Source organism: Crocodylus siamensis, chromosome 3 (assembly GCF_052110815.1).
Source record: "Crocodylus siamensis isolate JL-2025a chromosome 3, ASM5211081v1, whole genome shotgun sequence".
NCBI classification, from domain to species: domain Eukaryota; kingdom Metazoa; phylum Chordata; order Crocodylia; family Crocodylidae; genus Crocodylus; species Crocodylus siamensis.
In genome coordinates this window covers 256944000-256961015 of record NC_143397.1, presented here as the reverse complement: position 1 = coordinate 256961015, position 17016 = coordinate 256944000, and the positions used below count along the sequence as shown (strand labels likewise).

General features: G+C 50.9%; 1 protein-coding gene and 1 pseudogene across 8 annotated transcripts in view; one reads left to right on the top strand and one right to left on the bottom strand.

Moving 5' to 3' along the window:
• The window catches only part of ADGRB1 (adhesion G protein-coupled receptor B1), a 320747-nt gene that overhangs the window by 126790 nt on the left and 176941 nt on the right, over window positions 1–17016 (bottom strand). For all 8 annotated transcript variants that reach the window (XM_090040749.1, XM_090040747.1, XM_090040750.1 and 5 more), the window contains 3 exons: window positions 14531–14600; window positions 11678–11780; window positions 9598–9641 (listed from right to left, as the gene is read on the bottom strand). In XM_090040749.1, the coding sequence (XP_089896875.1) occupies window positions 9598–9641; window positions 11678–11780; window positions 14531–14600 (217 nt within the window). The remainder of the gene's footprint in view (window positions 1–9597; window positions 9642–11677; window positions 11781–14530; window positions 14601–17016) is intronic.
• LOC149869687 (U2 spliceosomal RNA) lies at window positions 3329–3459 on the top strand (annotated as a pseudogene).

Below are 17016 nucleotides of genomic sequence, written 5' to 3'. Positions count from 1 at the left end.
TCACTCCCCTGTGCTGGGTGGCAATCATACCTTGTCTCTACAAGGGGGCTTGGATTGAGCCAAGGGTTGGGTATAACTTGGCTCTGACAGCCACGCTTTCCAGCAGTCCTGATGTCTGCTAGGATGCCCCAGCCGCGAGCAGAGCACGTGTCCTGTCCAAGCCGAGTTGCGGAGCCAGGAGGCCGAAGGGCTGGTTGCCCTTTGTCTCTCCAAAGCACCGTGATGGCACCCCTGAGACCCCGAGACAGCTCTGCCAACACCTCTCACCTTAGCCCACTGCATTTTGGGTCCTGTCCACCAATGTGCTGCCGTACTCCCCAACCAACCTCACCCCAAATCGACGCCATCGCTTTCTGCTCCGCTACACGCCTTTCCAAGACCTTGTACCACTGCCTCGTATGACTGCATGCCCGGTCTGCTGCACAAATTGCCCAGCCCCCCTCAGGACAGGCCAGGAGACAAGTCTGCACTGCTATTTAAAAAGTGGTCCAGGCCCCGCTCAGTAGGTCGGATCTACATCTTAGGGACAGATATAAACTCCAGTCCTGGAACAAACTGGCAAGCTGTCTACCCTGGCAGCGGCACAAAGCACCCCGCTGTGCCACTCTGAACACGAGGAAAACTTCCTTCCCAGTCCCAGCTGGTCATCAGGACATGGCCTGAAGCGGCAGCATTTGACATTTCTAGCCTAGCCACCCACCGATGGTGCTATTCTCATTCCTATAAAAGTCTGACCCGATCTCACTAGGCATCGCTGGAAAAGGGAAGGCCAAATCCGAGAGGTGAAAGGGTTTAATTACTAACCACAGCTGATCTTTCCCCAGGGAAGGTGAGAGTGCCCTCAAGTGAAAAGCCTGTGCTCCCATGGCGCTCTCCTTTTCAAGAGGAGAAGATGCTTTCCAAATGTTTTTCAGCTTCCCATGGCTGTGCAGAGCAGTAGCTGCTATACCCCTCTCTTACAGGGCAGGGAAATAGGCACAGACCAGGTGGGGTCTGCTACCCCTTTTAAGACTAAACAGTCCTTGATAAACACCTCTGCTCCCAGAGGAAGGGATGACAAGGGAAGTGTGACAGAGCTGGCCCACATTTGGGTTCAAAACCCATCCCGCAGAAGAGCTGGGCATTGCACCCAGAACCTGATGCCCGCTCCCCTGCTGCAATGGGGGACATCAGCCACCTCAGGGTCATTTGGCCCTTAAAAATAGACAAACAGACTATTCCTTCTCTTTCCACCCGCAGAGGCTGCCATTTCACCCCGAGGATGCTGCCTGCATAAGAAGCGGGGGGAAAGGAGGTGAAAAGAAACCTCCACGATGCAAAAAAACACAACAATGAGCAGAAGCAAAGACAATTCCAGCCATCACCTCCCATCCCCGTGGAGAGCGACAACAGGGCAGGCCTGGGTTTTACCCCGTGCTGCTAAGCAGCTAATCATCACTTCAGATGAATCCCACTGCAAACAAGCCAGACAAGCCCAAATCATCCCACGACTCCAGCTTCCAATTTACCCAGCCGCTGCCAAGCTCATTCATCATCCTCACTGCACCAAACAAAACAGAAATTAGCCGGTGATCTTCCCCTCCTGTGCTTCAAAGGCAAGGGTTGGGGGCAGGAGGCGAAAAGGGAAGGGAGAGGCGAGGACAGCCACCCAAATGGGCTGTGGTTCATACATCAAAGTCCCCTTATTAATAACACAGGCTTAAATATCTATCTAAATGCAAATGAATGAACACGGGCTTTGCTTTTTCTTTTTTAAAGCGCCCTGCCTCACAACTCTGTCTCGGGGACGTGCACACAGAGATGACAACTGTCTGCTCTAATTGCAATTTTATGGTTCATCCCTCTGTGGCCCATGGGTTTTAAGTGGCTTTTAAAGGGCCACCATGTGTTTGAGGTGTCGGATGGCTGCTGTCACTGGCAAGGATGCCAGCGTGGGGACTGTTTGGGTTTCCAAAGTCTGAAGTGGTACTTGGTAACTCACCAAGTCTGAAAGTGTAAATGAGGAGGAAGGTGAGCTGCTTGCAATAAAGAAGGAGCTTGGGTGGATGCTGGGCCAAGCTGTGGGACTAGGATGTGCCAAAAGAGGACACGTCTTTTCCCATCGTCATTCTCTCTGTGGTGTCTCTCCAGCTCCCTGATCCTGGGTCTGCTTTTCAGAGCTGACAGGTCCTGCAGACTTCAGCTAGAAGCCAGGCTGCTGAGTCTCCTGCCATGTCTACCAATCCACGTCTTAGTGGGCATGTCCACGTGTGTACTTACCTGCACCTAAACTTAACACACCTTTGCATAAGGCGCATTAAGGCAATTGAGGTGCGGATCTACACGTGGACGCGCTAATGCACTGTAAGATCTATTAAAGTCAGGTGCAAATAGCTAAGCCTCATTAGTGCATGTCCAGACACACTAATGCGCATTAATGCCGTTTGTATAGCCATTGACACACACTTGCTTATTAGCATGTCTTTACCTGTGTTAATGCAACTTAACTATTCGCGTCTAAGTTTGATACCCGCGGTATGCAGGTATCAAATTGAGGCTCACATAGGCTTCAATCTCCATTTTAAAGTTGCATTAAGGGCATGCACGTGTAGACACACGCCCTTAACGTGCCTTAAAAATGGCTGTTTTAGGCTAAGCCTGCTGAAAAGAGGCACGTGTAGATGCACCCACCGTGCCCAGAACTACAAAACACAGAGCAGGTGGGAGCCGGTCGGCAAGTCATGACATCTGATGAGCCTGTGTACCCCCAAACAGGACCTCTCTCATCCCAGGGGTTTGTCTCATGGCAGCTTAAGGAGAGCTCTGTCCACAGAAGCTTGCGATGTAAAGCCCGGGGCTCACCGTTGATCCTCTAGCACAGCTCACGGCCGCAGGATGCTCTGCTTTCCAAAGGGGCTTTGGCACGACCCAGAACACAGTCTGATGCTGCTTGCACAGCGTTACCTGTGCCGAGTGGTTACCATGGGGCCCGCAAAGTTGGGAATTACGATACGGGAAGGTGCTTGCTGCTGCCCTCTCTTGGCAAAATATACAGAGCCCTTAGAAGCATTATGGGAAAGGGCCCCTGCTACCAGCTAGGCGTGAGCTAAAAAAGCATGGCTACAAAACTAATTTGCATAAACATTCAACCTCCAATTAGCACTTGCAGACATTGCTGGGGCTGAACGCAGGGCGCATCGACATGTTTATTAATGCACCCTAACTGGGGTGCATTACGTTTAGTAGCTGTAATGACAGGTACTAAACTTAATGCACTGTTTTCGGTGTTACTGTGCAGTAGCGCAGATGAACACATAGGCGGGCTCCCCAGGGCAGGTGACTGTCTCTAATATGTCCTCCATAGGAGGTCTATACTGAGCAGATTTTTTTTTTGGTTTTGGGTGGTGCAACTGGAGCTTGCTCCATCCACTCCATGCATTGACCTGGTATCCCAGTGCTTCCAGGAACAGTGCAAAAAAATAGAAAGAAAAAAAACAACCTTTTTTTAGTGACATTAATGGGACTAAATTTAAGGCTAGAAGGGATTTGCCCGCCACACTAATGCACAGCAGACTTAGTCTTCTGCGCGTTAAGCATCTCATGTAGAGGTACCAAGAGGCTGAATGAATGGCAAGTGGGGAGGGTGAGCTGAGAAAGAGAGGAAAAGTGCTCTTCTCCTGGACTAGATAACTGTATCTCTAGTGGGAAGGACTCAGCAGAAAGGCCCCACATGCCACTCCAATAAAGACCTTGCAAAGAGGGCCAAGAGGCAGTGCCAGCCCAGGAGCCAGGCAGCTGGTAAGGGCATCCCTGGAGCTGAGCAAATACGAGGGGCAGCACCCATACAGCTAAACTCACTTAAGTTTTATGGCAGAAACTAGATCAGGAATTGCTTGTCCAATAGGCTGGGCACAGAGAGCACCCCTGGGCTCTCGGGCTGCTTTACTCACTGGCAATGAGGGAAAGCAACAGGTTGGAGGGACACTGGCTCATCAGACTTCACAGGGGTCGGTGGGAGAGGGTGTGAAAGGATTGCACCTGCGAGGACAGGACCTTGACTTATCCAGTGTTTTCTCCACCTGGCATCAGCAAATGTCTTCTTTGTTTCACCTTGTGACAATGATGTGGGTATATCACTTTTTTTGATGCTCAATGTTGAAGGTGTTTTGGATGGTTTTTTTGCTCTGCTGGGCAAAGGATTAACGGCTGGATTGTAGGGGGGTTGGGGGTGGGCTGGTTCATTGCATCTGCCCTCTGGGTGTTGCTGGAAAAGACCTTTTCCTGAGGACACCAAGGGGAGGAGATACAAGCAGCGGAGCCGGAGAGGGCACGTGCATGTGTATATGCACCTGCCAGCCTGTGGCCTCCTGGAGTCCACTGAAGTCTGCTCCTTGGAGGCTGCAGCTGAAAAGGCTGGACCTGTGGGGCAGAGGCAACCTGCTGAGGACCAGCAGAGAAGCCAAAACCTCCAAGGACGAGTGGAGTTTACCTGCAGAGACAGTGGCAACTCCTGCCTGGCAGGGACCCGGAGGAGCACCGTGAGGAGACCAGGGACCTGCCTGCTGCTGGAACCAGCTGGGAACCAGCAAGTGAGCACAGGGCAGGCATGAGAGTGAAAAGAGAGGTGTTAGTGTGTTTAAAACCTGTATTTTATGTTTTGTCTCCTCCAGTAGCATTGCAGCATTTTCCCCCCTAATTATTAAAGTTGGCCTCTTTTACGTGGCTGTCCTTTGAACTGGGTATTTCACCTCAAACAGGGTTTGCACCTTCCTGGCCTGGGCCAACTTGAGCTCCTGTCACACACACACAGACTCTGAGCTCACAAGTGGAAAGTACTGTTGCTCAGGGAATGAGGAAATGTACCATAATTTTCTGACATGCCATGTGCCCCAATAAATGAAGAGACAGGAAGACAGGATGACAAAGAAATGATTTTTCCCAGAATTACAGCTACATACAAAAGGGACAGAGCCTAATCTTCAGCTCACTCATGCTCCCTTTCTAGCTCAGGCAAAAGCTACAGTTTTAACCCTTTTGCAGCTCTTGGATGCTCACGCAAAGGCTACAGTTTTAACGCTTTTGCAGCTGTTGGATACTCAGCCAAAAGCTGAAACTGTAGCTGCTGCTGAAGATCTAGAATTGTGAAAAAATAATCTGCAGGGCAGTGAAATAGGAGACGAGAAACCAGGACTAGCTAACAAAGAGCAAGTTTGCTAAAGAAAGCACAGCTTGATTTATGGACCACTGAGACCATAAAAAGCAGAGTGGTTAGCACCTCCTGCATGAAGAGCAATTATCAGGAATCAAATAGATTGCAACAAACCATGAAGCCCAGTGATTCCCTTAGCCCTGCCTGAATAGAAATGCCACTTCTGCTATTGTAGACATAAATTCAGATTCCCCATTTAAGGCACATGCCCCATTTTTGGAAGGCTGATTTTTTGGGGGGGAAAGGTATGTGGTACCTTCTCATATTTACTTTTACTCAGGATTTGGGGTGGAGGCTTGAGCCAAAAGGATTTGTAAATTTGAAGGTATTTGAATGCAGCCCTTCATGCAGCCAGCAACACCTGGTAGGTGGGTGATGTTCTGGGGACCCTCCAAGATAATCTGAGTTGGCTGCCCTCACAAACATAACCACGGGAAATCACGCAAGTGGGAAAATAACATCATTGGGGGAAATACACCTTGCCCTATGACCGTAAACACTGGAGGACTGGCACAAGGGGATGTGTTCAGACCTCCCACCAAATCCCTTTGATAAGAGTGATATCACAGGCATATGACAAGAAGGACTCAACTGAGCTGCCCGTGAAGATGGCTTTACAATATCTGGGCAGATGTGAGTTGTGGGGCTTTGCTTGGAGTGCGGGTGACGGCTGCGCATAGCATTGTGCAAGCTGCCAGTGGCAAGCTCCAAGTGAGATGGCGATGAAAGTTGGCTGGCAGAAGCCACAGCCTCCAGAAGACGCCTCCATCGCTTCCTGCTCCAAGGCAGGCCGTTCTGGGGGAGGCATCAGCTTTCTCAGCCCAAAAGAGAAGGACTGTAGCAGATACCCTGGGTTTGTGCGACCCCGATACCCTGAATTTGGGTGCTGCAGCCTCACTTGATGTGGATGTGCAGCCCAGCCCGCCTCATCCTCCTAGTGCGAGCGGAGGTTATCATCTCCATGCGTGCAGTACCCCCATGGAAGAACGGGTCTGGATCAAATCCAGAACCTGCCTGCACCCTGCTCAAAGAGACACCCATTCCCAGTAGCACCTCCTAACCCAATTCGTGCCCCAGGCTATGTGTCAGGGGACATTTTCCACACAGACTGCAAGGGAAGCTGTAGCATAAGGGGATCCCTACTGCACCTGCTGCTTGCAGGGACAACAGTCCATGACCTGACCAAGAAACCAGAGGCAGCAGCTGCAGAAGAGCGGATTTCATCACCTTTTGCTGCCTCTGGTATTTTCTTTTCCTTTTATGCAACCTTCAGCCTGACCAAAAAGAGAATCATAGAAAAGTAGGGCTGGAAGGGACCTCAGGAGTCAACATCCACTCCAGCTCCGTGCTTGAGGCAGGAACATCCCTATCCAGATCATCCCCTACAAGTCCTTGCCTAACCTGTTCCTAAAACTACATACAAAACCCCTCATGCAAGTACAAGGCACACAGACAAAAATACCCAGGGTACCTTAGGCTGTTGCAGATAAAGCAGAGAGATGAGGGTTGCCTGTTGCAGTAGATGGGTGAGCGCTAAGTGCTTTTAGCCTTTGCACTCAGTGGGTGCAGCTACACGTTCATTAATGCGCAGCAGCAACTGCACATTTAGTTAAGACTTGCTTAATGAAGTACTAACTAAATATGCAGGAATTACAGTTACTGCACAGTAGTGCCGGCACATGGGTTTTTTGTGATGTTTACTGTGCAGTAGCCTGATATGACTTTGCAGTAGCATATTAGCACAGGTTTTGCCCCGCGCACTACTGCACCACTTTATAAGCATCTTATGTAGATGTGCCCAATGCATCTAATATCAGCAGACACCTAACTTGGAAAATAGCAGCCATACAACTCACACGCCCAATAGCATTGACAGAGACATGTAGAGACCCCAGGTCCAAGCAGACAACTGCTTTCCAAAGCAGCTGTCCCAAACTCATAACACTTCCCGGCACTCAGTTCAAGCTTGGGATGAGCATTCAAACTTCAAGGACACAAAAGGACTTTGGGAAATACTCCCAGCTGCATGGTTTCCCCTTCTTCAGGCTTTCCCTACCAGTGCCGACGGTAAAAAAACAGCTTGCAAATGTTCTGCAAACAGCTTCCCCCCACCTTTTGCTAAAGCAGCACCCAGAGGAGCAAAGCGAGCTCTGGAGCTTCCTCCAGCAGAGTCGCTTGGGAGATTTTGACCAGTTTGGATCTCAAATGCTGCTGGATAAAAGCACAAGCATCCCAGTATACTCACACCTCTTGCAGCTCTGGACAGCAACCTCCTGCAGGACAGCAGTGAATCAGTACAAGGTTGTGCAGCACATTGCTGACAACAGAGCCACTGGCTCAGCTTGCAGAGAGCATGAGCTTTGCAGAGAGCTTCTAGACCTGCCACCTCTTTCTAAGCCCTGCCACATTGCTCCCCAGGTCAAATGCAACTTGCACAGACATCTCAGCCCACACACACCCCATGGACCCTTAATCCTCTTGATGCCAGGCCCGCATCCATGCCCCTACCCATGCCAAGAGCAAGTTCCTTCCAATCCTACACCCCGCACATCTCTTAATGCACATGTCCTTGTGTGATTTGGGGGAAGGGCTCCTTTCACCCCCCACTTGCTCTTTGTCCCAGGATGTTAGTTGTGGGACTGGTGTGCAAAGCAGCTGCTAAGCTCTGGATGACTTTCGTTGTGGGATCAAGGGGCTGGGGAGTGGGAAAGACTTGCTCCCAGCCCGTTTTTGCTGCCTGGCTCGGTGCAGAGTAGGGAAGTGATTCACTCCCAGTTGCAGGCTGAGCATCTGCCACTCAGCTCCTCCATGACCTCTACTCTGGATGCTCCTGCCTCAGGACAGCCTGTGGGCTCCGTCTGGTCCCCGGAAACCTGCTGCTATGCTCTCTTCTTATCAAGCACCTACACCCAGAACCACGAACATGCCACAATATCAGTGTTCAATCCCAAGGGCAGGTCCTGCTGCCAGCATCCCAGCCAGCTTTCCTCAGCTCTGTCATCAGGCACACACGGGTGATTTCACAGCCATGAAGGTATCACTGGCTTCCTAGGTTTCATCCTGTTTTTTCATTCGTGCCAGGCTAAACCCTGCCCAAAACAAATAACAGAAGTCGAATAAAAATATGCCTGTAAATAGATGACTTAATGGAAGAAAAAGATAATAATAGCAATAATTGTCATCATACTCCCCACCATCACTGCAGATGCTTGTATTAAACTTGCAAAAACCCAGGTGAAAATGATTATAAACAGGAAACCAAACTGACTGGTCCCCTAGATGCAAAAAAAAAAAAAAAAACCCAGAGCGGTGAAATAGCAAAAAGCACCAGTAAATTCAATTGCTCTGATCCTGGCGTGGTCCATTCATAACATTAGGCAGCTTTTTCATGCCCCTGGCTCCTTCTTAGAATAAAGATGCTTAGACAGTCACGACCCCTCCATCTGTAACGCTCAGTCCCATTTCCCCACAGCAACTCGTGCACTCACATTTCTTAGTTTCGCTGGTCAACAACATAGCTGGGGATTCAAAAAGCATCTCTGCTAGGGCTACTGACAACAGGTGCCGTGATGAGAGCCCTCATATTGAGCCACTGTCTATGCTACTTCAACATCGAGGCCATATTTCTCAAAGCAGCTCTTCATTATGGACACCTTCCTTTCAAGTGCCCACCTTGTAAGGATTTCCCAAGGGTGAGGAGTGTGTATGATTTTGATCGAATTCAACGAGAGCTGCAAGTGCTTTCCCCATTTGACCATCAGCTGCATCCTCCCCTGGCTGGGATCCCAAAAAACAAAATACCCAAAATTTACGGCGACTTTGCAAAAAGCTGGTTAGCACCCAGATGCCCTGCAACATGCATACACACTGGCCAGCCCAACGCACAGCCCCCACAGATGCAAACACACGGTTATAAACATGTAGTGGACAACCTGTGTGATGGGTAGCACTTAGACTGTGACTTCTCCCCTTCAAGTAAGATGACACATTTCCTATTCTTTCTTCCTCCCCAGCTAGCAAGATCATCCATCCATTGAAAAACTTCCTACAGACAGTGCAAAAGAACCAGCTACTCACAACCCCAAAGTCTGCAGGATGAAACAGCATCTTCAGACCCATGACTTAACCAACTGCACCCCTAGTAGAGAAGGTAGCAGCAAGTGCATCGTGACTGCCTGATACAACCGGCGCAAATGGATGTTGTTGAGGGAAGGGAGAATGACCTTGTCTTCCCTGGGAAAAGAGTAAAGGGCTAAAGCAAAGACAGACACAGGAAGGAGATGCATAGAGAAAAGAAGGGGTCGGGACAGATGGACACATCATCACCTGCCTCCTGCAACAGATACCTCCAGCCAAGTCCCAAAAGCTACCATCCTCCAGAAAGCCAATGAAAACCCCACTTGACTCACACATAGGTTTCATCCCACAGGATGCAGGTCTGGTTGGTGGTTCCCTGGGAGGAGAGAGAGAGAGAAAGAAGAAAGAGGGAGAAGCGAATTAAGAGCATGAGCATCAGGAAACTGAATCAGTAATTAGCCCACTGCTGGTTCCTGCATAACCACCTTTTACCCTCTGAACAACCATGTTTCACCATGGATCAAGAGGCAAAGGAGAGGCTGACTGTACTCTTTTCCCCGTGATCAGAGCTGCAAGGAGGGGGTTGGACTCAGTGGTCGCATGAAATGAATGTGAAGCTATAAACAACGGCACAGATCATGCCGGAGTTTACTGCTCCCAGGTGCAGCGTCTTCACATGCATCCAGAACTATAGCACGTTGAGCCAGGGCAGCACAGCCCTACCTGGCAGGGGGCTCAAGGGGTCATCCTGCCAGCCTTGGGGTGCTCCCCCCGGCTCAACGTGTTGCAGAGGGGCTGGTTGGGGCACGAGGGTCCTCCACTGCAGGGCTAGCTGGCAGGCAGCCTCTGCAGGGTAGCATCCTCATGCCCCAGCCAGCCCCAGCCAGCCCTCGATATGTGCATTTCAGTGGCATTTACTCCGCTGCAGAATAGTACTTGTAGCTGGCAGTACTATCCTGTGACAGAGTAAATTAATTTACTCCAACCTAATAGAGCCGCACGTGTAGATACTGATGTTTTATTGCAGAGCAAATTAGTCTACTCCACAATTAATATCATGTGTAGACGTACCCAGTGTCTGATGGGCCTTCCCCAGCTCTAACTACTGACACTCTTCCTGCTTCCATAGGTGGAGAGACTAAAGAGGCAAGGCCCTTGGATGCAGAGGAAGCAAGATCACATGCCACATCTCTACATGAACCCAAGAGATACCAAGACCCTCCAAGGAGATGCTATCTGTCCTCAGGAAGCCAGTGGGAGTTTTGTCATTAGTTTCAAGAGAAGCTGAGTTAGGCCAGCACTGAGCACTCTTGAATATCCACCCTGAAAGTTTACAGTAAAAACAAGGTGGGCCCCATAATTACATGGCACAGGATCAAAAGGAAATCCAGATGATGGAACTAGAAGTGCAAATGTGCTCTTAGGTGCATAAATACTCATTATGAGAGTCCAAAGGGTGACTAGGGAGCCAGTGCTCAGACCTCCTTTAAGGCATCTGAAATAGCAAGAGTAGTTTGAACAACTCTAGCATCCCCTAAAGCTTGACAAAAGCTTGGCAAACATGAATGGAAAAGGCCTCCCCTTTTGTAGCAGGCCTCATGTACCTTGTTTGATATATGGGGGAACTGAGGCACAAGCAGATCTGATTTGTTTGAGGGTGTGACCAGAGGAACACATATTCTGGTATAAGCCACATTTTTTTTTTTTTTGGTATAATGATATAAATCATTCCCAGATCAGGAACAGACGGATGAGCAGATATCCCAGGGCAGCTCACCCAGTAGGCGGCTATCACAATGCCTTGCCACCAGGTAGCAGGCAATACTGAGTGTGCCTTGAGCAAATGCTTATCCTAGGATAAAGGGCAGGCACACGACACCTACACCACTAACTTTCAGCACTGAAATTTTATCCCTGATACTCTCAGGGGTAACTTCCCACCAATTTAGGCAAAGTTACCCTGGTTTAGGGAGTTTCTATAGTTTGTCCACTATATTTTTCATCAGTGTAATACTGGTTGTATTGGAATAAATACAACCCAATCAGTTCATACTCAAAGGTGATGTCACCCGATGAATTACTGTCAAATACAGGGACAAAAATGCCTGTTATCTGAGTCCCATTCTCCCGTGTAATAGCAACTGTGGATGGATTAGCAAGCCAGGCTCTCTGTGGGGAGTTGTGCTGTTTAGCCAAGTCCTCCAAAAGGCTTACTGTATGCACTGAGAAATGCATGTTAGCAAGATGCTGGTGCCAACATGATTTCACTGTAGCAAGCCTGGGTGGGGAGATGTTAAAGGTCCCTGTGGTCATGTTCAAAGCCTACCCTGCCCTGTAGTATCCATCAGGCCATGAGACACCTTTGCTGAAGCCAACAGCCAAGCTATGGTAGCACAGGGCAGGGGGACTTACGTTGTACAAGTGGGAGAACTCGATCTCCAGAGAGGTGACGAGAGGCTGGGGAGAGGGCTTCACTGTCACGGAGATGACTTTGGAGTTCAGCACCGTCGTGTTCCTAGGGGAAAAAGGAAACCAAGTCTCTTTAACCAGGTTGCAGAGAGAAAGCCCCCCTGGGTTAACTGGTGTAACCCCAGCTAAGTTTGTGGCAGTGCATTTGAAAAGAAATGGGCCTGCTTTCTTTAAAAAGTCAGCAGAAGGGCATTTGCACACTGAAAATCTCACTGTGCTTTTAGGTGTTGGAGGAGAGACAGCTCAAGGCTCCTACAGCCACTGATGTGGGGGCACCGAGTGCATTTTCTGTGTCCTCACCTCCCCTACACCTCTACCTTTAACAACACGCCTCAGCCTAGCATCACAAAGGCACCTTGTTGCATTCACCCACCCCTCTCCCTATGCCCCGAAAAACAGGTCCGTATCAGTGTCCTCATAGGAGAAATGGAAAGACCTGACCCTTTCACACTCGGGGGGCAAAAAAAGTAGGTTATAAAGCCCAAATGTTCACCCAGGGCTGGTGATTTTGGAGGACCTTAAAGGGCCTGGTTTTTAGAGGGTGGATATTTAGCACTGCCTGAAAATCAGGAAGCGTTGCATTGCCCCAAATGAATCCGCAAAAATAAACCTGGGGCTAGACCACAGGTTTTACAATGTGAGGTGACACATGGGGTGAAGTTTTCAGCTTGGTGGACACAGGTTTTGGGCTGCATCAATTGAAGTATTAGTTGCAAGATGCAGGAGGCGATAGCACCTGTCTACTCAGCACCGAGGTCCTGGCTAGAGGGTCTTGCCCTTCCACTCAGGGTCAGACCAATCTCCACATATGGGGTCAGGAAGGACTTTTACCCCAAGGTCAGATGAGTATGAACTGTGGGGGTTTTGCCTTCCTCTATAGTGGGGGATGTGGCCCTCCACCTGGGACCTCTCAAACGTACATTATCCACTTTTTCCAGAAGCAAGACATTGGCTGCTGTGTTCCCCTGCTTTACCTGTAGCCATACCATGCCATGGTCCCCTGCTTTACCTGTAGGACGTTATGTCTGTGTTGTGCCAGGGTTGATGTTAATCTTATGTAGCATTTAAATTAGCATTTGTATGGGATGGTTCAGATAGGGAAGATCATGCCTCACACTGGGGTTGGACTTGATGGCCCCTAGAGGTCCCTGGCATTGCACCCATCATAGCAAGTGACCCCACGATTCATGGCTACATGCCCCACTGCTGTGGTTGCCACTGGTGGCCCCGTGCATCCAGCCAACCAAGGAGCCTGGTTTGGACTCTCTGCCCAGCCACAGGGTGGGTGTGACACCCCTAATAGAGAGAGTCTACACATTACGTGCCACTATCCTATCTGTCCTTCCACCCCCACCAACAACAGTGGAGGCCAAGGGCATTGCTATCCATCCCTCAAAGACTGGACCACCTCTGACACCAAACCTAGCCGGGAAGCCTGGGACTGAAGAAGTAATTGAAAACGGATCAATGCAAGGCAACATATAATTAACCTGCCACGCTCACCGGTGCCAGAGATAACGGAGCTAGATCAATAGAGAGCCAGGCACTTATGAATAAGAGCCCCAGCAGCCATGACGGGGATGGAAATCTGCAGTGACTCCATTTGTTTCCATACTGTACTTGGGCTTGAATACCACGATCTGCTCCGTAAGCCCCTGTGCTCCCAGGAATAGGCGACTGCAATTTAGGGTCAGGCATTTCCTCCTGTAAGAGCTGTGCTATTAGGCAGGATCCTAGGTCGTCTTCTCCCATTTCCACGCACCATGCTTCTTGATGGATCGGCCGTGGCTCTGTTTCATCCTGCCTTCCAGACAGCCTCAGGCAAGGCAGGGTTATGCATTGTTTAAAGGGGGACCGTCCTTAATTAAGGAACGACTTAAATCAGAGCCCATGGGAGGCCGCGGCGGCAGAGGCGCCAGCACTGAGGCTGCCGATTATCAGTGCTCATTCACCGCTTGGCCAACGAAAGCTGAAATACCTTTGGATCATTGGAGCCAATGATGTTTATAGCCCTTCCAATCTAATTCCCAGTGCTGTAATGGAAGATATTACCGAATACAGTCCGTTTGCTTGCTAATTCCTCTCTCTGCTCCTGCCTACCCCTCCCGCCTTTGCCGGTGCTAAATCTGGAGGTATTTAAATGATTATCAGCGAACAGAGATGCCCCAGCGTTTACAGTAAATGGGCTAGGGCTAATCAGTGCAGAACAGATTTAGAAGGCGCCTTAGGATGCTTAATTTACTGCCTCAGTACCAGCCATGGAAAAGGGAAAAAAAAAAAAAAGCATCAGGAAAAGAAAAGCCTTTGCTGAACACAAAAGCCTGCAAGCCCCGAGGTGGTTTGCAGAGTCCTGGAACGCCGCAGACATGTGCAGCCATCCATGGCGCGCCGCTCCCGGAGCTTGCGGGGCAGGGCAACTCTCTCGAATAAAGCCGTGCAGCAAATGGCTCCTCCGGGAGGGTGGGAGAAAGGGGCCGGGGGTCTGAGCAAGGCAGCCCCCGATCAGCTAGGAGCGCAGCAGCCAGGAGCGAAAGGAAGGGGCGGCGGGAGGCTGGCGGGGGGTGTGGATGCACTCCATTCTCATGTCATTGGCCTCAGCCTGCATGATGCTGAGGTCTCTCAGCTCTCGTCCCTAACGAGAGAGCGTTGGGTGCATGGCATTGCAGCGTGCTATTTGGCTTTCGGGCATGGGCTACCAACAGGAGCAAGGTCCTGGAGGGCCCCTGAATGTTGAGCTGAGACTGAGGTGGGCATCTGGAAGGGGAGGAGCGGTGAGTCGCACCCAGCCCCGCTTACCTCTGGAGGGCGAGGATGCTCCCGACGTTCCTGTACAGCACGGTGCCCACCACGAAGTTGGACAAGTCGTCTGTCTCAGGGAGCGGCAAAGAGAAGGAGGGGAGAAAGACAGCAGAACTGAGACCATCAGGGTGCAAAGGGAAGGGGGAAAGCATGCTCTGCCTGCAGCACTGCAGTGGGGAGGGGCCCGGCACGGGTTTTGCAGGGGGTCCCCACCCACTAGCAATCCTCTCTCTTTTAGGGTCTTCGGTAGGACTGTGATCCCCAGGGTGAAGAAGGGGCAGGCCTGGCTGCAAGGAATGGGGGGAAGAAGGATGAACCCATGCCGGATCCAATGCTTCTCAAGCAGGACTGCACCCCGCCCCTTGGCTCGGAGGGGTTCGTTAGCACCCTCTGCAATCAGTGACAATGAGCCGTGCGGGACCGGAGCTGCACCAAGCTGACACACACAGCTGAAGCGTGGGAGGATTTTTGACATTGCTCCCAAAGAAGACCTGCAAGACTGCAACCTGTGTTAACCCCTCCTCATCCCTCACCAAAGGGCCTTGTGCACTATTGGCTGAAAGGGCATCCATCATGGCCAACCGTAAAGCTGTCACGCATGGGTCTACGTGTAGCAGGGAAATCCAAGCCACCCGTATGGGCGGTTACTGCACTGTGCTTGAGTACCTCCAAAAAGAAGTACTAAAGCACGGTAGCAACATCCTTATATGGCGATGGGTCGAGGCACCCAGCGAGACCAAAAAGGCCCACAGGTCTCAGGCCCTTCAGATTTAACCCTACATTGGTTTGAGCCCCCTTGAGCAAGTTGCTGGACCCCTGCTTCTGCCTCATACAACCCAGCCTTGAAAAGCAAGGGCTTCCCTGCCAACTGGCTCCCACTCCCAAGCAGAACGACCATGGGCACAGCAAGCGACCGTGTGTCGGTCTAGTCCTGCAAAGCCCTGGCAGGCAGGGCTTCAAACGGTGCCTCCCCATCGTACCGGGGATGAGGCAGGCAAAGCCACGCAGGGCTTTCTCACTCCAGCAGCAGGAAGAAGCACAAACCTGCCGCTCTGTCAGTGATTTTCCTGTACCCGACCCCTGAAAATGCAAAGGGATCTGAGTGCAAGAGGCACTCCAGTCAGGATTTGTGGCTCTGTTAATGACCTCACCGTCCCAAATTATTTATAGGCCCGTGCAAAATGACCCCGACAAGGCATCTCGCCTGGAAGAGCAGTTTATGCTTTCGGTTCTGCATCTCGCACGGCCTCATCTCTGCAAATCGCACCCCGGCATCGCTCGCCAGCCCGGCTGCCGAGGTCTCGTGCCCAGCCCCAGTCACGGCTGGCATACAGGCTGCAGGCGGAGGTCTGTGCTGAGCGCTTGCGAAGATGCAAGGTCAGATGCTCAGCTGGTGCACAATCAGCGCTGCTCCGGTGATGCCAAGAGCGTGGTCCTGGCTCATCCCATTATCTAAGCAAGCTGCAATTCTGCAAAGAAACCTGCACCTCAGAGCACCCCTTCCTAGGCTCATTCACACAGGCAAGGTTGTCGTTAAAAATACTGACAATACCCTTGTATCAGGGGGCTTTTAAGCCTCCCTCAGAGGCGTTGGGTGTTAGCTGTAGCCTGCAGACAAAGCTGGATGCGCCTGCTGAGCCTGAAGCCAGAGGTTTCTGGTTAGAGGGTTTTGCCCCTCCACTCAGGATCAGACCCATCGCCATATCTGGGGTCAAGAAGGAGTTTTACCCCGTGGTCAGACTGGTACAGAGAGGGCTGCCTCCCTTTGTAGCGCAGGACATGGCCCTCAACCTGGGATCCCTTGAGCATCTATTAACAGCCTCTTACAGAAGCAGGACGTTGGTCACTGTGCTTCCTCTGCTTTACTGGGGGGGTTTATATCCTGTGTTAGGTTAAGGTTGAGGGTAGCTTTATGAAGACTTTAGATAATGCATTTGTAAGGGGTGGTCTGGACAGGGGTGAGCCTGCCTGAGACGGGGGGGTTGGACCAGACAAACCCGGAGGTCCTTTCCAGCCCCCCTTTTCTCTCTATGATTCAGGAGCCAGGGAGACGAAGGCCCTGGAGTCAGTCCTGGCTCCACTACTGACTCATTGCTTGACCTTTGGGAAGGTGTTTAGCTGCCCCGGGCCTCAGGTTGCCATCCATTTCTATGCCCAAAGAGCTTTGTGGCTTGAAAATGGACTCCTTTTGCCAACGCCACTTTGTTTGAAGCGTTGCCTTACACAGCAAAGGCCTGATCCTGCAAAGGAGATGCATGCAACCTGAGCTGAGATCTGAGGGCTGACCTCCACGAGGGAGCTCTGCGTGCTCAGCGCCTCTCGGGATTGTGGGTGCATGGGCTGATCCCGGCTTGACAAATCCCCCTGAAGCCAGTGATGACACATGGAGCAGCTGAACCACCAGATCCGCCACATGGTTTTCAGAGCAGGCCAGAAAGGATTGCCCAGGTAATCACCCAGCCCAGGACACATCCATCATGGAC